This window comes from Portunus trituberculatus, chromosome 3, assembly GCF_017591435.1.
Source record: "Portunus trituberculatus isolate SZX2019 chromosome 3, ASM1759143v1, whole genome shotgun sequence".
Taxonomy (NCBI): domain Eukaryota; kingdom Metazoa; phylum Arthropoda; class Malacostraca; order Decapoda; family Portunidae; genus Portunus; species Portunus trituberculatus.
Window position 1 is genome coordinate 6,798,520 of NC_059257.1, and position 24,235 is coordinate 6,822,754.

General features: G+C 38.5%; 1 protein-coding gene across 1 annotated transcript in view; it reads right to left on the reverse strand.

The window, feature by feature from the left end:
• The window catches only part of LOC123509310 (uncharacterized protein DDB_G0271670-like), a gene marked incomplete at both ends in the record, with an annotated part of 82,736 nt that overhangs the window by 44,418 nt on the left and 14,083 nt on the right, over positions 1–24,235 (reverse strand). Inside the window, 2 exons of the mRNA XM_045263539.1 lie at positions 5,725–5,856; positions 12,559–12,618. Of these exons, the coding sequence (XP_045119474.1) occupies positions 5,725–5,856; positions 12,559–12,618 (192 nt within the window). The remainder of the gene's footprint in view (positions 1–5,724; positions 5,857–12,558; positions 12,619–24,235) is intronic.

Consider the following 24,235-nt stretch of genomic DNA (forward strand, 5'->3'; position numbering starts at 1 on the left):
GTTTCGTAATATTATCCTTTACGTTCACAGCTTTTCCTTATCCACGTCACTTTACACGGGAATTTCTGGGCTAAAGGAGATATATTTTTGCGGTACCTCCTATCTCAAAGCCCACCCGCTAGGAAACCATTGCCCCGAGTGAGGAAGCCCAACCTACACTCGGACCGTGGACAGGATTCGAACCAGTGCGCTTGGAGACCCCTCGGACCCCAAAGCACGCATGGTTCCACTGTTATCCACTATTAGTCTTTATTTTTTTACTATTATCCATTATTAGTCTTTGTTCTTTTACTGTTATCCATTGTTTTTATTCTTATACTGTTATCCATTATTAGTCTTTGATTTTTTACTATTATCCATTATTAGTCTTTGTTCTTACACTATCATCCATTATTAGTTGACGGGGTTTGGTGGGAGTCACTGTTATTTCTAGGGAGGCGGTGGCGCAGTGGATAAGGTGGTGAGTGTGGAATCGGGCAGACGTCCACGCGTAGGTTCGAATCCCACCACGTACAGCCTTAAAACATTTTGCCATTTGTCGAGTGGTTTAAAGTTACCTACATGTCACCATGATACCCAGGTTCTAGGTGGTTACACTCAAGATGAGCTTGGGTGGTGATATGGGCCCTAATATGGGTACCACTATAAATAAATTTCCTGCGCTACTAACGGGCGGAAGTTGAACAGTGCTTCTAAATGCTCTTCAAGTGTGCCTACAGGGGCTATAGGCCTTACCGTAAAAGAAAAAAAAATATATTAACTTATTGGTGTTTATTCAAGAGATTTTGATGATCTTAGCCATTTGACAGGGCTAGTGGGAGTTATTGCTATTTCTAAGGTAGTTTTCCTATTTTTCCTGTGATTATTCAACTAGAATTCTAAGTTATTGGTGTTTACTTAAGAGATTTTGATGATTTTAGTAATCTAATAGTTTTGTGGGAGTTACTGCTATTTCTAAGGTCGTGTTCCTTTTATAATGACTATTTACCAAAAATTCTGTACCATCTATGAAAAAAAAAGAAACCTAACTTTAGAAGAACCAATCCTCAGAAAAAAAAAAAAAAATAAAAAAAACGGAACACATAAACACCAACAGAAAACGAGAAGCAAGAACACCTTCAAACAGCGAGGAGGAAGCAAGACATGGCGTATAAACCAGACGATACGGCGGAAAGAGAAGGATATGGCAGGCAATACGAGCCGGGGCAGGTGGTGAGGGGAGCCAGCACGTGTCTTTGGGGCAAATAAAGCAACAAATCAATCGTGGCGGTGAAGGAGCAGCGGAAAGGGACGGGTGGGTGGAGAGCGCGGCGTTAAAGCGGATGGGAGGCAAAGAGAGGCAAAGAGAGGAACAGCGAGGCGGAGCAAAGTAAGGTGAGGTGAACCAGAGTAAAGGTTTGTGTTCTGAATCCCTTTGCTCTTTCAACTCTGTTTTCAAAGGCCACAGAGATGATTAGCCGTGTCCTCAATAGTGGGTTTACTTGTATATACTGTAGAAATGTTGTTAATTTGCCACATATGCTCTGAAAACTCTTTATCTTTCACTATCACTATTTTAAAAGGTGGTAGATTTCATTAGCAGTGTTCTCAATCGTGGCTTTCCTTGTTTATGCCGTGGGAATGTTGTTAATTTGTCACACATGCTCTTAAGTTCTTCAATACTGGGACGCTTTTATACCACGAGTTTTAGGCACGATTCCATTGATTCTATTGACATTAGGAAGAGCCTATGGAGGTCAGATAGTTAAGGATCAAAGTCGTCACTATTTCAATCCCCACATAAGTTTGTGAAGCTGTATAGTCATCAAATAGTAACCAGAATGAATATGGAAACGCGCCATGGTACCGAAGGGGTTAAAACTCTCACCTTTCACTATGACAATTTTCAAAGCTCGCGGAATTGATAAGCCGAATTCTCAATAGTGAATTTACTGTTTATATTGTAGAAATGTTGTTAATCTGCCACATATACTCTTAAAGCTCTTCCATCTTTCACTATGACTATTTTAAAAGGTGGTAGATTTGATTAGCCAGGTTCTCAATTCCTTGTTTATATTGTAGAAATGTTGTTAATTTGCCACATATATTCTTAAAACTCTTTATTTTCACTATGACTATTTTAAAAGGTCGCAGAATTGATAAGCCGGGTTCTCAATTCCTTGTTTATACTGTTTATATGTTGTTGATTTGACAATGTTCTTAACGTTTATTTTCAAATTTTAAAAGGTCGCAGAATTGATAAGCCGGGTTCTCAATAGTGGATTTACTGTTTATAGGGATTGACTGAAATTTGCAAGACATATTTCATTATTTTTGAACTAATACATCATGCATACGAAAACAAACTAGGAAATACAATCACAATGTATTCTTTAGGATATACCAGGAAACAGGTGTCATGGCTTGTACCGGTATGAGTCTTAACGCTTTTTTTTTTCTGAAAACCACTATTGGCAATACCGGTATTTTTGTCGATGCCGCATATCCCTAGTGAAAGGACTAATATACCCCCTCTCTCTCTCTCTCTCTCTCTCTCTCTCTCTCTCTCTCTCTCTCTCTCTCTCTCTCTCGAACCGTGGGCATTCATACTTCACTGTCACCTCGCCAAACTGGAAAGGATGTGGTGGTGGTGGTGGTTTCTCGAGGTTGATAGTAGTAGTAGTAGTAGTAGTAGCAGTAGCAGTAGCAGTAGTAGCAGTAGCAGTAGCAGTAGCAGTAGTAGTAGTAGTAGTAGTAATTTTCTTAACTAAACAAATTAACTAAAGGCAAATTTCCGGAGTTTAAGAATAGAAACACGAGTAAAGTACGCAAAAAAAAAAAAAAAATCTGCTAATTATTCACATTCTTACAATTATCACTTTATCAGACTGGAGGTAAAAAAAAAAAAAAAAAAACATTAATCTACATTCCTCCTTCATACCTTATCGCTCTGTGTCTGCGTGAAATTCTATACCAATCACCTTATCTGTATTATCTAACGTTCAAGGCCACAACTATCATGACCTTCACCACTACTACCACTTGAGAACATAAGATACAGAGATGTGTGTGTGTGTCTGTGTGTATGTGTGTATGTGATGAAGAAAACTACAAAATCTAAACATACACATTCTCTCTCTCTCTCTCTCTCTCTCTCTCTCTCTCTCTCTCTCTCCCTCAGAAATAAAGCTGAATTCCTGAAGGTGGCAGTGTAAATGGTTGGTTTCCTTCTTTCATTATAAATCTTCCCAGTTCGAATCCAACACGACACTTAATATTTTGAGAGTCATGTGTTTCTTCTCCTTTCATTATTTGAGTCTTTTTAGTTCATGTTTTTATCAATTTGTTTATTTTAGCTGGTGAAGTGAGCGTGATGTGAGTTTGCCTATCCAAATATCAAGAAATCCACGCATATACCATTCTATCCACCTATCTGTATCCATTTCTATCCATCTGTTCACTCATTCATTTAAAAGCACGCATCAAGAAAAATAAGGAGACACATATCCATCTATCCACTTATCTGTATCCATTTCCATCCAGCCGTCCATTAAAAACATCCATTAATAAACTATAAAAACAGTAGAACATACTTATTATCCATCTATCCATCTATCCAACACACCATAAACAAAACACACACATACCCACCTACCTATATCCATTTCTACCCACTCATCCATTACAAACACCCATTACCATTAAAAGACAAGAACATGCATCCATTTATCCATCTATCCAACTCACCATAAAAAGAATATACATTTATCCACATATCTGTATCCATTTCTACCCATCCTTCCATTGAAAACATCCATTAACAGATTATCAAGGACAAGAACATGCATACAAGAACATGCATCCATCTATCCAACAAACCATAAAACAAGAACATACACAAACCCATCTATCCACTAATCTGTGTCAACTTCCATCCACTCATCCATTACAAACATCCATTACCATTAAAACACAGGAACATACATCCATTTATCCATCTATCCACCAAACCATAAAAAAAGAACACACACACACATACATCCACCTCCCTAAATCCATTTCTACCCACTCCTCCATTACAAACACCCATTGGCACACATTAAAAAGACAAGGGGATACACAAACACAAGCCCGTAAGACAGTTCGCAGTAATCTCGCAGCAAGAGAAGCAAATACTGGTGATGGAATGAACAGAAAACGAGGTATCACAGGGGGCCACTTAAGCAATACGATTACAAATGTTTATACACGAAATAGCACAATGGAGACTCCCTGAAGAGGATTAAACGTGGAAAGAATATAAGGATACTGCACTGGAGGAGGAGGAGGAGGAGGAGGAGGAGGAGGAGGATAAAGGTGAGCTGGATGAAGGAGAGTAGTTCAGAAAGAAAGAGAAGGATAAGTACGAGATGATGATAAGTCAGGGAGGAGGAGGAGAAGAGGAGGAAGGAAGGAAGGAAGGAAGGAAGAAGGAGGAGTGATGGAAAGGATAAAACTGAGGGGATGGAGATAAAAAGGAGATATGAAGAGGATAATGAAGATAAAAAGAGAACAAGAATGAAGTGAAGGAAGAGGGAGAAGAGGAGGAGGAGGAAGAAGAAATAAAGAGATAAAGAAGATAATGGATAAGAATTAAGTTATAAGGAGTGAGATGAAGGGAGAGGAGGAGGAGGAGGAGGAGGAGGAGGAGGAGGAGGAGGAGGAGGAGGAAAAGAAGAAAAAACAGGAAAAAGGAAAAACAAAAAGCAAGAAGACGAAGAAGACAGTAAAAAGGAAAGAATAAAAAAAAAGATAGAAACAAAGAAACAAAAAAAAAAGGTAAAGAAACAGGAAAATAAAACAGGAAAAAATAGAAAAAAGGGAAAAAATACATGAAAAGCTACAAGAAATTATAAAAAAAAATTCTTTACCTGGAGGTGGTGGTGGTGGTGGTGGGTGGTGGTGGTGGTGGTGGTGATGAATCTTTTGCCTCTCTGTAGGGAATCCGGATTTCGATGTCAGATCCGGTTCGTTCTTACACGTAACTAGAAATAAGAGAATAAATATATAAGACTCACTAAAATCTAAGGATAATAAACCAAATAAGAAAAATAAATAGAATAAACACAGAATTTTCACTGGACAGAAAGAAAAAGAAAAAAAGAAAAAAGAAAAAGAGAAAGGAGAAATATATGCAAGGAGAAAAAAAAAACTTTAAAACTCCTAAGTGATGAGAGAGAGAGAGAGAGAGAGAGAGAGAGAGAGAGAGAGAGAGAGAGAGAGAGAGAGAGAGAGAGAGAGAGAGAGAGAGAGAGAGAGAGAGAGAGAGAGAGAGAGAGAATTTAATAGAAAGCAATTTAAGGGAGAAAATTAAAACAAAAAATATATTATTCTCACAACACAAAATAAACTAAATAAAGAACAACAACAACACAACATATGCAAGGAACTATTTTTATTTTAGAGAGAATGAATACAATTAGAGACAACGACCCACACACACACACACACACACACACACACACACACACACACACACACACACACACACACACACACACACACACACACACACACACAGTCATAATGGTGGAAACTTTCTACCTTACCTTACAAATATATGGCGTAAAAGAAAGGAAAATATTGTGAAGGTGAAGATATGGAGGAGGAGGAGGAGGAGGAGGAGGAGGAGGAGGAGGAGGAGGAGGAGGAGGAGGAGGAGGAGGAGGAGGAGGAGGAGGAGGAGGAGGAGAAGAAGAAGAAGAAGAAGAAGAAGAAGAAGAAGAAGAAGAAGAAGAAGAAGAAGAAGAAGAAGAAGAAGAAGAAGAAGAAGAAGAAGAAGAAGAAGAAGAAGAAGAAGAAGAAGAAGAAGAAGAAGAAGAAGAAGAAGAAGAAGAAAACAACAACAACAACAATAACAACAAAAACAACAACAACAAAAAGAAGACGAAGAAGAAAAAAAGGAGGAGGAGGAGGAGGAGGAGGAGGAGGAGGAGGAGGTAGCTGGGATGGAGATAGTCTTTCCTCTCTTCATCTTGCTTATCTCTCTCCTTATTTTCTCCTTCACTTATTTTTTTCTGTCCTTTTAACTTTTTCTCCTTCTTTTTCTCACTTCTTTTAAAGTTCAACCTGATTTTTTTCTTTTCTTTTTCCATCCTTTACTTTTCCTTCTCCTTCTCCTCCTCTTTCTGCTTTTCATACCCATCCTCCTCCTCCTCCTCCTCCTCCTCTTCCTCCTCCTGCGTCTTCCCTTTTCTTCCTCCTCCTGCAGTCCTTACAAACGCTGTCCACCACACACACAAACACACAAACACACACAAACACACTAACCACGTAAAAGGAAAGAAAAAAAAATACAAAACTGGAAAATAAAGACGAAAACTGAATTTACATCTTTCTTGTAACATTTCTCGGAGTAATATATTTTTTTTTCTATCTTTTTTTATCATTAGTGTCCCGCGTACGTGTTCCCGGCTTCGTTATGGGGGTAAAAATAATCTTAAATATATACCAGGTTAGGGAGGACTCGGGGAAACCTTTATATGCTCAGAGATATTCCAGGAGATTCGTGTGGGAAAAATATTGTGAGGCGCAGGAATGATATATAAAACTTGGTGTGGGGGAAGGATGGGGTGATGGGGTGATGAGGGAAAGTGCGGTGATGAGAGGAGAGGGAAAGAGAGAGAGAGAGAGAGAGGGGAGATATGAGATGAGGTGAGAAGGGGGTGAGGAGAGGGAAAGGAGAGGAATAAAGGTGTGAGGAGAAGAGAGGGAGAGAGGTAAGATAGGAGAGAGGTGAGTGAAGAGATGAAATGAGAAGATGAGAGATGAAGAGAGGAGAGAGAGAAGAGAAGAGAAGAGGAAAGGTAAGGAGAGGAGAGGAGAGGAGAGGAGGAGAAGAGAGAGAAGATAAAAAGGTAAGAAGAAAGGAGAGGTGAGTGAATTTGTAAGTGATGAAGTATAGAGTAAAAATTAAGATCTAATGATGATGATAATGATGATGATGATGATGATGATGATGATGATGATGGTGACGGGGATAAAAAAAAAAAAAAAAAAAAACACGAAAAACTCACAAAACAACAAACAAACACAGACAAACAATCACAAACACACACCAACACACACAAAACACACCACAACATGAAACACAAAAATATCACACCACCACTACCACCACCACCACCACCACCAGCCAGCCAGTCATCCATCATACAGCTTCGGTCTCGGCGCTCTCTCCCACATTCATGCAATACACACCACTCAGAACACCAGCCAGCCTCCACCACTACACTACCTTCACATTAAGTCCCCGTATTCAGAAACGCTCTACTCTCTCACCATAACTTTTTTCCAAGGCCACAGGGATGATTAGCGGGGTTTTCAATAGTGTTTTTTCAGTTAGTTATGTAAAAATCTTGTCATTCTGCCTCTAGAACCATAAAAACGTGCTTGAAAACGCTCTGCTCTCTCGCCACGACAACTTTCCAAGGCCACAGGGATGATTAGCGGGGTTTTCAAGAGTGTTTCTCCAGTTAATAATGTAGATATCTTGTCACTCTGCCTCTAGAACCTTAAAAACACCCTTAAAAAATCGTATAAATTTAGATAAAGCCTTCTGGAATAGTGGAGGTGACGCAAAGTAGTTTTTGAGAATAGGAGCTTAAGCCACACTCAAGCCTGCCAGAGTACAAAGTGTGTGTGTGTGTGTGTGTGTGTGTGTGTGTGTGTGTGTGTGTGTGTGTGTGTGTGTGTGTGTGTGTGTGTGTGTGTGTGTGTGTGTGTGTGTGTGTGTAGGAGTATTCAAAATTTTCTGTGTATGTTAGGAGTGTAAGGTTACAGTCTCTCTCTCTCTCTCTCTCTCTCTCTCTCTCGTTCTCTGAATTAGATTACTTTATTCTTTATTTTTTTTCATTCACTCTTCCACTTTTTCTCGTTTTCCATGCTCTCTTTTCATCCATTTTTTGATAGTTTTTAATTTCTCCTGTTACTGTCTTTTCTATGCGACTATTCTCTCTCTCTCTCTCTCTCTCTCTCTAAATGTATAGATAGAAGGAAGGGATGAGGAGAATTAATAATAAATCAACCCCCCCCACACACACTCTCTCTCTCTCTCTCTCAATCTGGCGGGGGCAACAAGTGGTATATAATTCACAGGGCAGTTACAGGGCGGGGTTCGAACCAAGGGTCACATGATTAAGAGATACAGGCAGTGACCACCGCGCCACTGCCGCCACTAATGGAATTGCAATGATGGCTGATGAATTGACGCGCCGTATGAGCAATATAGTGACGGAGGGGATAGTATTTCTCACCAATAACGCGCCGGCTATTTGTGTCAAGGCCCCCCCCTGCAAATTCCTCGTGTGTTTTTATGGTGTTTTGTATTGTAACGCGACACTGGGTCACTAAAATGCTGGTTTGTGTATCGTGTATTGTTTGACTGGTATACTAAACATGATTAATTAAAACTTGTGGTAAATTTGTTTTTTTATTTTTTGTGTTGTAACTTAACACTGGGTTATTAAAATTCTGGTTTGTTTATAATTTGAGTGCTGTCTCAATGGTAAACTGAACTTAACTCAAACTAAAGTGAAATTTTAGTTTTAATCGTGTTTTCTATTGTAACTAACACTGGCTAATTAAATACTGGTTTGGTAATGAACTATCTCTCTCTCTCTCTCTCTCTCTCTCTCTCTCTCTCTCTCTCTCTGGTATACTGAATAACTGACTAACATAACTAAATCCGGTTGCAAATTTCTCTTGTGTTTTCATTTTTTTTTATACTGTAACTCGATACTGACCCATTAAAAAGCTGGTATGTTAATGACCAGTGTGGAAACGCGTCATGGTACTCACGATGTTTATGGAGAGACTAGCTAATAAATATCTTAGACTAACATACTCTAAACATACTTACAATCTTGCTAACTTAATTTCTATAACGAATATCTTAGACTAACTCACACTCTAAACATACTTACAATCTTGCTAACTTAACCACTTCAGTACCAGGACACGTTTCCATATTCACTCTACTTATTATTTGGTGATCTTATACAGCTTCAGACACTTATGTTGGGATTAAAATAGTGAAGACTGTGGCCATTTATCTTCTGACCTCCATAAACTCTTCCTAATGTCAATAAAATGGCCCAATCACACCCAAAACTCAATGTAGAAATGCGTCCCAGTACTGAAGGGGTTAATTCTTATGACAAATATCTTAGACTAACTCATTCTAATTAGACACACAATCTTGCTAACTTAATTTCTATAACGAATATCTTAGACTAACTCACTCTAACTACACATACTATCTTGCTAACTTAATTCTTACCTTCATTCACTCCCCCACTCACTCACTTGTCAACTAAAGCCAAACTCACATCACATTTCAATATTTCAATAATACAAACTCATATGTAACGTTAAAAAGTCGTAAATTCATAAGCTCTCTCTCTCTCTCTCTCTCTCTCTCTCTCTCTCTCTCTCACACACACACACACACACACACACACACACACACACACGCACACACACACAAACACACACACACACACACACACACCGCTGCATACATTATCACCACGTTTCTCGATTCACCAATAAAAAAATCATAATAAAATGTTAAAGCAGTAAAATGAACACGCTTTTAACAGCCGTGACAGCGTGAGACGTGTTACATACTACGAGTAATAATTCATGATGAAACGATATGGAAATCAGAACGAAACACTTTAAAATCACCTCATCTATCCATTCGCTCAGTGTCATATGCTCAATTCATCGTAGTCATTTTAATTCATTTCATTCACTACACACGTTTCTCTCTCAATAAATCATAAATGCGCCGTGAATTAATACATTTTAGTAGGTCGCCGTTAGGTTAGGTTAGGTTAGGTTAGGTCAAACAATTTATTTCATTCACTACACATGTTTCTCTCTCAATAAATCACAAATGCGCCGTGAATTAATACATTTTAGTAGGTCGCCGTTACTGCAATCATTACCTTATGAATGTTTAGCATGTTGTGTTTATATCACTCATAAACTTCGTATTTATTTCATGTATTTTGTGTAGGCTCATTTTTACCAGATTCTCGTTAGCTAAACTATTTATTCATCTATTCATTTATTCATTTGTCTGTCTGTACCTATTTATATTTCCATTACAAACAATCTAGCTATGTATTCTACTAATTTAAGTATATATTTTGTGTAGGGACATTTTTTTGCCAGATTCTCGTTAGCTAAACTATTTATTCATCTATTCATTTGTCTGTCTGTACCCATTTAGTTCCTCATGACAAACCATCTAGCCAAGTAATTAATTAAGGGTATATTTTGTGCATGAACATATTTATCAGGTTCTCGCTAGCTTACTATTTATTCATCTATTTATTCAAGCATTTGTCTGTCTGTACCTATCTAGTTCCTCATGACAAACAATCTAGCCAAGTAATTAATTAAGGTTGTTTTTGTGTGTGTTTGGATATATTTACCAGTTTTTCGTTAGCTAAACTACGAGTATTTATTCATTTATTTATTTATGCATTTGTGTCTGTACCCATTTAGTTCCTCGTGTAAAACCATCTAGCCAAGTAATCAATTAAGTTTTTTGATGTGTTTTGATATATTTACCAGTTTCTCGCTAGCTAACTGTTTATTTATCTACTTATTTGTCTGTCTCTACCCTTTCACTTCTTCACAACAAACCATCTTGGCGAATACTCAACTATATTAACAAACACTCCAGCTAGGTAATCATTTAAGTGTTTATTTTGTCTTCTCGCCACCAAACCAATTATTCATCTATCTATTTATGTATTTGTCTCTCTGTACCTATTCATTTCTTCATAACAAACAATCTAGGCGAGTAATCAATTAACAAAACTCTAGCTAAGTAAAGAATTAAGTGTATATCATGTGTAGTTGTATATTTTCTAGGTTCTCGCTAACTGTTTATTCACTTACGTGTCTATATCTATCCATTCCTTCATAACATACATTCTAGGCAAGTGATCAACTATATGAACAAGCAATTTAGCTAAGTAATCAACAAAATTAAGTGTATATTTTGTGTAGTAACATATTTTTACTAGGTTCTCGCTTGCTAACTTTTCATTCACCTTCATATTTGTCTGTCTATAGTCCATACTTATTTTATTCCTTCATAACAAACAGTCTAGGCAAGTCATCAACTATATTAAGTGTAAATTCTGTGGTGACATATTTATTAGTTTCTCGTTAGCTATTTATTCACGTACGTATTTGTGTGTCTATACCTTTTCATTTCTTCATAACAAACAGTCTAGGTGGGCCATCAACTATATTAACGTAAATCTAGCTGTTTTAATTCATCATCCTTTTGTCTTTATCATTTTTTTTGTGAGTGTGTAAGAGGGACAGCTTTCACCATCATTCCCTTTCACCTGTCTTCATTAATTCACCTTCACGTTTCACTATTCACCTTTCCTTTCATCATTCACCCTCAGTTTTCATTATCCAATTTCTCTTCTCTTCTGCTGGATATTCTGAACTGTGAAGGAATAAAAGAAAGGACTAACACACTCTCACTCTCTCTCTCTCTCTCTCTCTCTCTCTCTCTCTCTCTCTCTCTGTATATTATCTAATCTTTGAGTTTTGTGATATTGAAAACTTCAGTCTGAGGGAAAATGACAAACGGTGGAGCAACACAACTTCAAATTAACATCATATATTCACTTTACTCTTGAAATCTAGGGCGGTGTATCTCTCTCTCTCTCTCTCTCTCTCTCTCTCTCTCTCTCTCTCTCTCTCTGGTAGTACATTAATCCAAGCTCTCATTCCTTATTCGCTTTAATGTTTTAGTCTGTAGCACACACATAGTCTCTCTCTCTCTCTCTCTCTCTCTCTCTCTCTCTGGTTTTATTCTTTTTACCAGCTTTTTCGTTCCTTTTTTTTCTCTCTCTTTCTCTTTCTGTCTCCTCCTGCTCTTCCTCCTTTTCTTCTCTCTCTTTCCATTTTCTTTATTGGCTGATTCCATTACGGGTTTTCTCCTTTGATTTTCTTTTCACTGACTCTCACTCTCACTCTCTCTCTCTCTCTCTCTCTCTCTCTCTCTCTCTCTCTCTCTCTCTCTCTGATCCTTGTTATCCTTCACGAGGGGGACCACTAGTACTATCAAATCCGCTCTATTTGCTCCTCTTTCCTCATTTTCCTTCCTTTCCAACCTAGCCCTGCATTACTCCCTGTGTGTGTGTGTGTGTGTGTGTGTGTGTGTGTGTGTGTGTGTGTGTGTGTGTGTGTTGGTAGTTTTAAAGTTTGTGACGAGATTGCAATGTTGTTGTGGTTGTTGTTGTTGTTGTTGTTGTTGTTGTTGTTGTTGTTGTTCGGGTTTTGTGTGTGTTTTGTGTTCTTTATTAGTGTTGTTTGTTGCTTATTGTTATTGTTGTTGTTTTCTGTTATACGAGTGTGGGTTTTGTATCTTCTGCTACTACTACTACTACTACTACTACTACTGCTACTGCTACTACTACTACTACAACTGCTACTGCTATTATTATTACTACTACTACTTCTACTACTACTACTCTGTAAAGGTGGATGATTAGCGTCCTACTACTACTACTACTACTACTACTACTACTACTACTACTACTACTACTACTACTACTGCTATTATGTAGAGGCTGATAACATGTTTAGTACAACACTGCATGATGTTTGGTGACAGAGACGCTTAATATGATAAAACTAATGCCAGGAAAGTCACAGGAAGGGGATGTAGGGAAGTGTTGGGCGCCCTGCTGTGTGTTGTGTTGTGTTGGTGGTGGTGGTGGTGGTGGTGGTGGTCTTTGAGTATTTTGTGCATGAATTAACTCTTTTTTGCCTAGTTATTTTTATAGGTTAAAATGTGCTGCCTAACAAAACAATATATCAAGCTGTATCAACACTAAGGCATAATAAAGTGTTGCAAGTGTTGTGTTTCAAGTGTTGTGTTGTGTTGTGTTTCAAGTATTTCAAGCTTTGTGTTTTAAGTGTTTCAAGTGTTGTGTTGTGTTGTGTTTCAAGTATTTCAAGCTTTGTGTTTTAAGTGTTTCAAGTGTTGTGTTGTGTTGTGTTTCAAGTATTTCAAGCTTTGTGTTTTAAGTGTTTCAAGTGTTGTGTTGTGTTTCAAGTATTTCAAGCTTTGTGTTTTAAGTGTTTCAAGTGTTGTGTTGTGTTGTGTTTCAAGTATTTCAAGCTTTGTGTTTTAAGTGTTTCAAGTGTTGTGTTGTGTTTCAAGTATTTCAAGCTTTGTGTTTTAAGTGTTTCAAGTGTTGTGTTTCCAGTATTTACAGTGTTTCAAGTGTTGTGTTGTGTTTCAAATGTTTTCAGTGTTTCAAGTGTTGTGTTGCGTTGCGTCTCAGTTTGTAAAGTAGTTAATTGAGTTTTGTAATAATCAGTTAGTATTGTGTTGGTGCATTCCCCACCTGTGTTTCTTCCCCTCTCTTCCTGTTTATCTATATTTCATCACTTGATTATCCTTTGTCTAATTCCGAGAGGTGAAATTCTGTTTGGTGAAGTCGTATTAGTTTGATAAATTGAGTTTGTCACCTTTGTTCCTATCAGTAATTCCTCTCTCTCTCTCTCTCTCTCTCTCTTACTGTGTGTGTGTGTGTGTGTGTGTGTGTGTGTGTGTGTGTGTGTGTGTGTGTGTGTGTGTGTGTGTGTGTGTGTGTGTGTGTATCTGTTTGTCTGTTTATCTGTCTGTCTGTCTGTCTGTCTGTCTCTCTCTCTCTCTCTCTCTCTCTCTCTCTCTCTCTCTCTCTCTCTTCTTTCTCGTCTATTCGCATTTCCTCTTTTTATTACCATTTCTTTTTTAATCATTTCACTTCAGTTCCATTTTGTCTTCTCCCTCTGCATATTTCTTTCCTTTTCTTTCTCTCTCTGTCTTTTTATTCCCATCCTTGCTTTAGTTTTCGTTCCAGTTCCTTTCACTTCCCCTGTTTTCCTCGTATTTCTTTCTATTTTTTCTTTTCTGCATTTCTTTTTGTCTAAATGTTCTAATACTAAAATCATTTCCCTTCTATCTTCTTAATGCCTTTCCCTTATACCCCTCCTCCTCCTCCTCTTCTTCATTTCCTTTCCTTTTTTATTCCTCTCTTTTCCTCGTTATTCATCTTCCCATCTTTCCTTATTTTTGAGTGAAATATTCTAATTCCGAAATCATTTCCTATTTTCTCCCTTTCCTTTTAATTTTCTCCTTTTTTTTTTTTGCTGTTATTCCTGGTACTACTACTACTACTACTACTACTACTACTACTACTCCTTCTCTTTCTCCTCCTCATTCAGTCTTCATTCTCAAGTCCTCAGATATGCTTCAAAATCTGCCACACGATCTTCTACTCTCACGTCACTTAATCTACTGAAATTAAACCTGCTACTTCTTTTCTCACGGGTTTACTTTCTTCTACCACTCCAAAGTCCTCTGACATATTCAAGATCGCCATGCTACACTTCCCGCCACTGTCTTTAGCTCCTTTCCAATTCTCAGGTCCTTTTATACAGAAACTCTAGTCATTGATCTTTTTTTTTACATTTCTTATTCATTTTTCATTCGTAGTTCAGCAAACGTGACTTTACTTTACATGCTGTTACTGTGTTTAGGTCTTTTCCAGTTCTTAAGTCTTGTTATTCTAAAGGTCTAAGAAACAACCTCATTGATATTTTTTTTTTTTTTTGCATTTGTCATTCATTTTTCATTCGTCATTCAGTAAACATCACAACCCTTCATCACTAAACTAAACTTCCTGCTACTGTGTTTAGCTTCTTTCCAATTCTCAAGCCTTGTCATACTAAAGCTAAAAGAAAACTTAGATTCTTTACATTCCTCATTAATTTTTCATTCATCATTCAGCAAACAACTCACACCATCACTGAAATACACTTCCTGCCACCGCTCCTTTCCAATTCTAAAGTCGTCACCCTAAATATCCACGAAAGAAAAAAAAAAAAACTTGATTCTCTATATTCCTCATTCATATTTCACTTGTCATTCAGCAAACATCACTCCATAATTCACTGGTTCTACACACACACACACACAGACACACACACACACACACACACACACACACACACACACACACACACACACACACACACACACACACAGATAGACAGGTATATATTTAATTGACCACAAACCTGATGGAATACATAAGATGCATAAACACATTAATAAAGGGTCCAATTATATACATAACTTCGGTTACAAATGCTACCTAAAAATGAAAAATATATGATAAAACTAGACAAACTTCAGAACTTAACGTCAATATAAACACACACACACACACACACACACACACACACACACACACACACACACACACACACACACACACACACACACACACACACACACACACACACACACACACACAGGAGAGAACATGCCACTCAATTTCTGACCAGCTCACCACTTATACCTGGCATTCACAACAGCACGAGACGCTCTCACATAAAACTCTTAATGTCCGCCAACGTGCGCCTGAGGACGATACGAGATGATACAAGTCCTTGAAATGAGACAATAAGACACCCTGATACGTGACTCCCGCCCTGGTTACTGACACTCGTGAGACGGGACAGGACAGGTCGGTACACTGGGCCACACAGACAGAAAATAAAGGTGTGGGGGGAGGTAGACAGACAGGCAGAGATAGACAGAAGTAAACAGATGAGTAGTGACAGACAGACCCAAAATAGACAGAGAAACAGACAGAGAGATGAGAACACAGTGACATATGGACAGAAAATAAGAATGTGGGGGAGATAGACAAAGAAATATAAGTAAAGAGACTGGGATAAACAGATAGGTAGAGGCAGACAGACTAAAAATAGACAGAGGCAGACAGACAGATGAGAACACTGCGACATATGGAAAAAAAAAAAATAAGGATATGGAGGATATACAGAAAAATATATGCATAAAGAGACAGATAAACAGATGGATAGAGACAGACAACCAGAAATAGACAGGCAGAGGCAGATTACACAGATAGACGGAAAACAAAGACAGGGAAACTGGTAGAGAGACAGAGAAAAACAGATATATACACAGATAGCTAAAAAATAGACAAAGAAAACACATTAAACAGAGAAAAAAAAAAAAAAAACGAGAATGTGAAAACGATAAACAGAAAAACAGAAGAGAGACAGAGAGATAAAGACCGAACTAGAAACAGAGACACAGATTAGACAGACAGACAAATACAAACCAGTACACACACACACGAACACACTAACAGACAAGGGAGACTCATGGTGACTGCAATACTAAAAAGAAAACGAGATGTATTAGGGACAGGAGACACGGGAAGCGGGAAGGGACAGACGGACACAAACACACGGAGATATAAGAGGACAGGTGAAGATATAACGAGGCAATAAACAGGCGGTGGAATATCAGAAAATAGGAACATGGGAGCACTGAGGCGCCATGGGAGACATCACAGGGTAAGGAGGAAAGACACAGCAGTTCAGGGGTACAAAATCCCACAGGGGAATATCACAGGGTTTATTAGTACAAAATCACACACGGGGGCATCACAGGGTAAGAAGAAAAGATACAGGGGTTTATTTTAATGTATACAAAATCACACAGGAGGAACATCACAGGGTAAGGAGGAAAGACACAAGGTTTAGGGATACAGAATCACACAGGGGAACATCACAGGGTTAAGAGAAAAAAGTACAGGCGTTTATCAATACAAAATGACACAGGGGGATCATCACAGGGGAAGGAGGAAAGACAAAGGAGTTTAGGGGTACAAAATCAAACAGGAACATCACAGGGTTAAGAGAATAAGGTACAGGTGTTTATTAGTGCAATAATAACACAGGGGAAGAGATAGATACACCAGGGTGACACCACAGGGTGAGTAGAAACACAGGGGGTTTACGCTTGTATTACCAAACACTTCTGCACTTCACCATTATTTCAAGACGCTTTACTTAAATTTACACGAATTTTAAGGTGTTTTCACGGTTTTAGAGACAGTGGTACAGTGGAACCATGCACGCTTTGGGGTCCGAGGGGTCTCCAAGCGCACGGGTTCGAATCCTGTCCACGGTCCGAGTGTAGGTTGGGCTTCCTCACTCGGGGCAACGGTATCCTAGCGGGTGGGCTTTGAGATAGGAGGTACCCCAAAAAAGTACTCCCTTTAGCCCATAAATTCCCGTGAAAAACCATATGGTATAAATAAAAAAATAAATAAATAAGGGGACAAGATTTCTACACAGTTAAAATCATAGGTTATGTTGCCACTATTTTTCCAGTCAACACAAATAAGAATCTTGGTTGGTAAGAGTGTTTCTGCTACTGATAACGTAAAAATCATGTTAGTTTATCAAGAGAAGCATTATTTTACCCATAAACACCCGAGTGAATAAAACAAAGGTCTTTCTAAAAAATATAGCTTATGTGGTTACTATTTACAAAATCTACAAATATGAGGAGCTTTGTTCGTCAAGGTATTTTCACTATATATAAAGAAAAAAAATCACAATAATCTGTCAACAGAATAAAAAAACAGACTAAAAAAGGAGATTTTAAAAACATAGGTTATGTCACTTCTGTTTTTTATCGTCAACAGAAACGAGGAAACTTGTTTATAAGAGTGCTTTTGCTATTGATAACGTACAAATAAAATGAGCTTCGTTCGTAAGAATATTTTTGATGTACATAAAGTAAAAATCATGTAAATTTGTCAAAAAAGAACTATCAAACTACCCTTACAAACCAGTGTGACTAAAAAAGTTTTTGATACGTTTAAAAAGATAACAGATATGGGGAGCACCACAGGGTAAGAACACACAGGGGGAAGAGTACGTTTAAAAGATAACAAACATGGATAGCACCACAGGGTAAAAAAACACACACAAGGGGAGGTACGTTTAAAAAGATTAGAAACATTTAGAGCATCACAGGGTAAGAAAAAAAACCACAGGTTTCGTTTGAAAAGATACCACACATGGGGAACACCACAGGGTAAGAAGAACACAGGGGGAAAAGTACATTTAAAAAGATGAGAAACATTTAATTCACCATAGTGTAAGACGAACACACAGGGTACGTTTGCAAGATACCACACATGGGGAGCACCACAGGGTAAGTAGAGAAACACAGGGGATACGTTTACAAGATACCACACATGGGGAGCACCACAGGGTAAGAAAAGACATAGGGGGACGGTTTTTCATAGCAGGAAATAACACAAAGGTATACCACGGAGCCCTCAAACAAAGACCTCTAAATTAGGCAATGATTCAGTGCATCCTATCCCAAAAATAAGGTCATTTATCAATATTATCCTTAATGAAACAGTGCGGGGGCGTTATTCATCATAGGCGTAATGGAATAATTTGATTCTCTACACAAGCTGCATTTGGTTCAAGCTTGGAGGCACCAGCTATCAATCACCTGCCTGTCCCTCCCTGTCCCTCCCTGTTCGTCTCTATCCCTCCATATCTGTTTCTGTTCGTCCCTTTCCTTCTCTGTCTATCTTCCCTGTCTGTCCCTGTCTTTCTCTATCTATCTTCCCTGTTCGTCCCTCCCTGCCCTCCCTGTTCCTCTCTGTCTGTCCCTGTCCCTCCCAGTCTGTCTCTGTCCGTCACACCGCTCAATGGCAGCCAGTGAGTCCATCATTAACACATCAAAGAGCCCAACAATAAAATGCACGCCGCTTAATAATGCTTCTACAAAACTGTTTATACATTGCTCAGTGAGATTCAATGTGTGTGTGTGTGTGTGTGTGTGTGTGTGTGTGTGTGTGTGTGTGTGTGTGTGTGTGTGTGTGTGTGTGTGTGTGTGTGTGTGTGTGTGTGTGTGTGTGTGTGTGTGTGTGTGTGTGTGTGTGTGTGTGTGTGTGCTTGAAAATATACTTATATAACTGATTAAATGTACGAGTCACAGCATTACTTCTTTCCGTTTTCTTTTCCCTTTTACGTGTTAACCACTTCAGTACCATGGCGCGTTTCCATATACCATTTGATGATTTTATACAGCTTCAGAAACTTATATGGTGGTTTAAAATAGTGGTGACTATGGCCATTCATCATTTGACCTCCATAGACCATTCCTAATGCAAGTAAAATTGTCTAATCAAACCGAAAAATCAAGGTAAAACTACATCTCAGTATTGAAGGGGTTAAGAAAGGCTGGAGAAAAGAGGAAAAGTAAAAGGTAACAAATCACACTTCTTATGTCACCATCATTAACTCCTTCTGTACTGGGACGCTTTTTTACCATGAGTTCTGTGTGTGACTGGACAATTTTATGGAGGTCAGAAGATTACTAACCAGAGTTTTCACTATTTCAATCCCAACATAAGTGTCTGAAGCTGTATCAAATCGCCACATAGTAACCAGAATGAATATGAAAACGCGTCATGCTACTGAAGGGGTGAAGAAATTATTAAAGAAAAATGTCGATCATAAAATGCATCCAATCACGGTGGTTAATTTAGTTACAAAGTTGCCTTGATCTTCCTATCTTCAATAATAACACGGAGGAAAAATCTTAATCAGGTAGAGTTTGAGAATCTTCTTTTAGCCCCTTCAGCACTGGGACACATTTCTACCCTGAGATTTGTGTACGATTAGACCATTTTATTGACATTAGGAAGGGTCTATGGAGGTTAGAAGATTAATTAGTTTTCACTATTTTAATCCTCCCATTAGTTTCTGAAGCTGTATAAAATCACCAAATAGTAACCAGAATATGAAAACATGTCCTGGTACTGAAGGGGTTGAAATCAATCAATCAGTCAGTCAGTTAATCGGTCGACCAGTACGTTAGTTAGCCTGTAAGTCAGTTAACTAGTAAGACAGTCAGTCAGTCAGTCAGTCAGTCAGTTAGTTAGTTAGTTAGTTAGTTAGTTAGTTAGTTAGATAGTTAGATAGTTAGTTAGTCAATTAGTCAGTCAGTCAGTCAGTCAGTCAGTCACACAAACCACAAACCAACCAACCAATAAGTCTAAACAAACACATTAAAATACCAACAACTCAACCAACACCAATCCAGTACCAACCTCTTTCTAATCACGCGTCACACTCGCCCCCAAAAAAGAAGAGAAAAAAGAAGAGAAAAAAGAAGAAAAAAATATATTCCCAGCTTACACAACCGAACTCGTGATGGGATTAGCCTCAGCCAGACTTGCAGTGGAAAGAAGCAGGAGCGAGTGGATGTGAGAGCAAGATATAAAACACCTGGACTTGTGCCAGCTGAAACTCGCTAAAACTCTGCCTTTTGCTGATGCTCTTGACAACCTCGTCTATATATTTCCTGGTGTTGATGGCCTGCCTCCCTGCTTCCCTGCTACCCTGCTTCCCTGCCTCCCTCTAGCGTGTCACTGTCAGACCCTAACGTACTATTTCCTATCTGTCAAGCGATTCTCTCGGTTATTTTGTATTCCAGTGACTTTAAAGAGTAGCTGTAGTGTAATATGAAGGTAACCAGTATAGTGTTTAAAAAAGCTGTATTATTAATTTCTCCTCTTGTTTACTCTTCATACATTTAAGTTTGTGATTTTAATTGATAGTTTAGTGATTTTTAGACTAAGGTGCGAAGGATTATGGATTTAATTAATGTATACGTGTTAACCTCTTCAGTACCGGGACGCGTGTTTACCCCGAGTTTTGAGTGTTGTTAGACGATTTTATTTACATTAGAGTCTATGAGGATCAGGAGATTAATGGCCACAGTCTTCACTATTTTAATCCTCACACGAGTTTCTGAAGCTGAATAAAATCGCCAAATAGTAAGCAAAATGAATATGGAAACGCGTCCTGGTACGTAAGAGGTTAAAAGAAGATTGAATAAAAATAAATAATAATAAAATAAATAAAGCAACAGACCACTTCGTTTTTGTTGATTGCCCCAGTTAGTTGCTTTTATTGACCAAAATGTGCATGTTTACTGTGAAGTGAAAGTTACAAAATTCCTGTTGGTCCAAATAAAGAAGCACACTTTACAAACCTAACTCAAATTACTGTCACTTTAGTTTTCTTTAAAAATTACACGATGCAAAATATCAAACATTCGCATAAAAAAGTTACAAGTATTACTATTTACAACACACACACACACACACACACACACGTACTGCATCTGACACACTGTACTAGAAGGTTGATTGGCCTCACATAACAGATGAGGTACAAGTGAGTCAGGTGTGTGGTGGTTAGCTTCCCTCCATTACCAACAAACCACGAGCTAATATGTTTAATTCCTGCCTCTTTTTGCTCTTGGTTCACATAAAAAGGCTGAGTTTAATTTGAGAAGGGAAGATTGCACCAGGTCAAGAGAAATTATCACGATCACGATCTATAGATTTTATTTCTCCTTTTGCACTATTTTCCAGGGAATTTTTTAATGAGTCCACGTGTTTTTGTGGTAAAGTATATTGGATGACCTTTTAGAGAGAGAGAGAGAGAGAGAGAGAGAGAGAGAGAGAGAGAGAGAGAGAGAGAGAGAGAGAGAGAGAGAGAGAGAGAGAGAGAGAGAGAGAGAGAGAGAGAGAGAGAGAGAGAGAGAGAGAGAGAGAGAACAGCAGAGACAGGAGGACAGGCAGGTGCTGAGGGACACACTGGATCACCGCCGGAAAGTGGCGGCGCTGACTGTGCTGCATAAAGCGCAGATCCGGAATGTTCCTCACCTAGCGGACTTGAGAGCTACCTGGAGGAGTTCTGAGCGAAATACGAGAACGGTATTGAGCAACGACCTCCTCCTTGAGGCACCAAGGTCTCTCTCCAGCACCCACAAACGGGCCTTCTCTTCCGCCACTGTAGTGTGGTGGAATGCTTTCACTGCTGTGGTGGACGTGTGACGTCTGTCCACACAGCAGATGAAGGAGACCACACACAGATGATTACACACCCAACCTCATTATAATGTACATGCTTTAAGATAGTTACAGAAGGCAAATGTAACTTTAGCAAAGAACTAAAATAATGTACACAACTCATATATGTATGATAGTTTAAATAAAAGAGAGAGAGAGAGAGAGAGAGAGAGAGAGAGAGAGAGAGAGAGAGAGAGAGAGAGAGAGAGAGAGAGAGAGAGAGAGAGAGAGAGAGAGAGAGAGAGAGAGAGAGAGAGAGAGAGAGAGAGAGAGAGAGAGAGAGAGAGAGAGCACCTGATTCTAAGAACTCTCTCTCTTTACTCCGCTCAAGTGCAATTTCAAATGACTTCAAGCTATTTTTCTTTTTTCGTATTAAAGAAGATTATTTCATGTGATTGCTTACTTATACGTAGAGAGAGAGAGAGAGAGAGAGAGAGAGAGAGAGAGAGAGAGAGAGAGAGAGAGAGAGAGAGAGAGAGAGAGAGAGAGAGAGAGAGAGAGAGAGAGAGAGAGAGAGAGAGAGAGAGAGAGAGAGATTCCATAAACTTCATCTTCACTTCCCCTTTTCCCCAGTAAATTAAATATGGGAGACCAAAAGTTTCAGTAATATTTTGCGTATTAACGGATAGCAGTTAATTTGATCGCTTCCTTATACCTATCAAAAAAAATAAATAAAAAATCAATTAACTTCATCGCCATTCCCCTTTTCCACTAAATTAAAATGAGAATCTACGTGTTTTTTTTCTACATGGACTAAATTAAAGGTGATGGCGGGAACTGTAATATTTTTTTCTTTTTTTCATAATTTAGGCTTAATTTGAGGTTCGTGGAGGGTCTGGCCGCCTCATCTCACCGCTCCGTGTCTGCCAGTCTAAAATTGTACCTTTAACCTGCTCTACCTGCCCGTTAATTGACTTTTCAACAGGTAACCACACACTGACAGGAATTTCCGATTTCTGAAAATGACACAATTATATCTCTCTCTCTCTCTCTCTCTCTCTCTCTCTCTCTCTCTCTCTCTCTCATCAGGGAGTTTATTTTTCTTCTTGCATGTATTTCAAGTTTTCTTTTTCTTTTGTCTTCTAAAAAGTGTATTTATTCTTTTTCATTTCTTATTCTAGTCTTAAATTAATTCATTCTGTTTGCATTGTTTCATCTATTTTCATGCTCTTATATTACCTCGTTCTTTTACTCTCTCTCTCTCTCTCTCTCTCTCTCTCTCTCTCTCATCAGTATACGGGAAATTAAGAATATTCGATCTCCTACATCAGTCCCTCCCCTTCCCTTCCCTTCCCTAACTTGCTTTCCCTTCCTATCTTCACTTCATTTCTCCTACCTGTTCTTCTTTTCCTCTCTTTCCTTCCCTCTATTCTGTTTTAAAGCATATATAGAATTTGCTTTATCTTATGTGTGTGTGTGTGTGTGTGTGTGTGTGTGTGTGTGTGTGTGTGTGTGTGTGTGTGTGTGTGTGTGTGTGTGTGTGTGTGTGTGTGTGTGTGTGTGTATCTGCCTGTCTATATCAATGCATCTGTCCATCTGTCTGTCTGTATGTATGTATGTATGTATGTCAATGAAGGGTAGTGCAAGTATTTTCCATTACCATAAGGGATTTAGAATCATTCAGTGAAGGCACAGGTTCACCTAGAACGTAGAGAATGAAATGGCATGATATTCACTAAGGGGAAATGAAATATTGAAACTATTGACAATATTCAATGAAAAAGAGGCTAACACTCCCCACAGACTTTATAAAATTCGTGTACCTGTTCTTTATAGAGGAAATTAGAGGGATTAATTACCAGATGAAATGCGGTAAATAATCTATCGAGTGAAATAAAAGGAAATATTCTCATTGTAATATGTGAAATGTCGCAAAATAATTCATGTGGAGTGAAAATGTGAGGAAATGATGACTAATAGAGCATATTTTGACAGAAAGTCTTAACAGTAATGAGTGAAACGTTGCAAATATCCGTAGAGTTAGTGAAATGTGAACAATACAACCCGTAGACTTTCAGATAACAATGTAACCTTAAACTTTAATACCACTACAGTTCAGACACACACACACACACACACACACACACACACACACACACACACACACACACACACACACACACACATAACTGATACATGATCCACACCAAATTGAGGACACGTGCAGTAAATAAAACGTGGAAAATACCATCTATAGAGTTCAACACAAAACATTTCACACGCGCCACACCAACGCATACTTGTATCTCACGCATGATATAGCGGAACACAGAACATACACGCTGACACACAAACACACACACACACACACACACACACACACACACACACACACACACACAGACAGAGAAGTTATCGCAAAACAACACCACACAAAAATAAGGAATAAAAATGTTAGATTC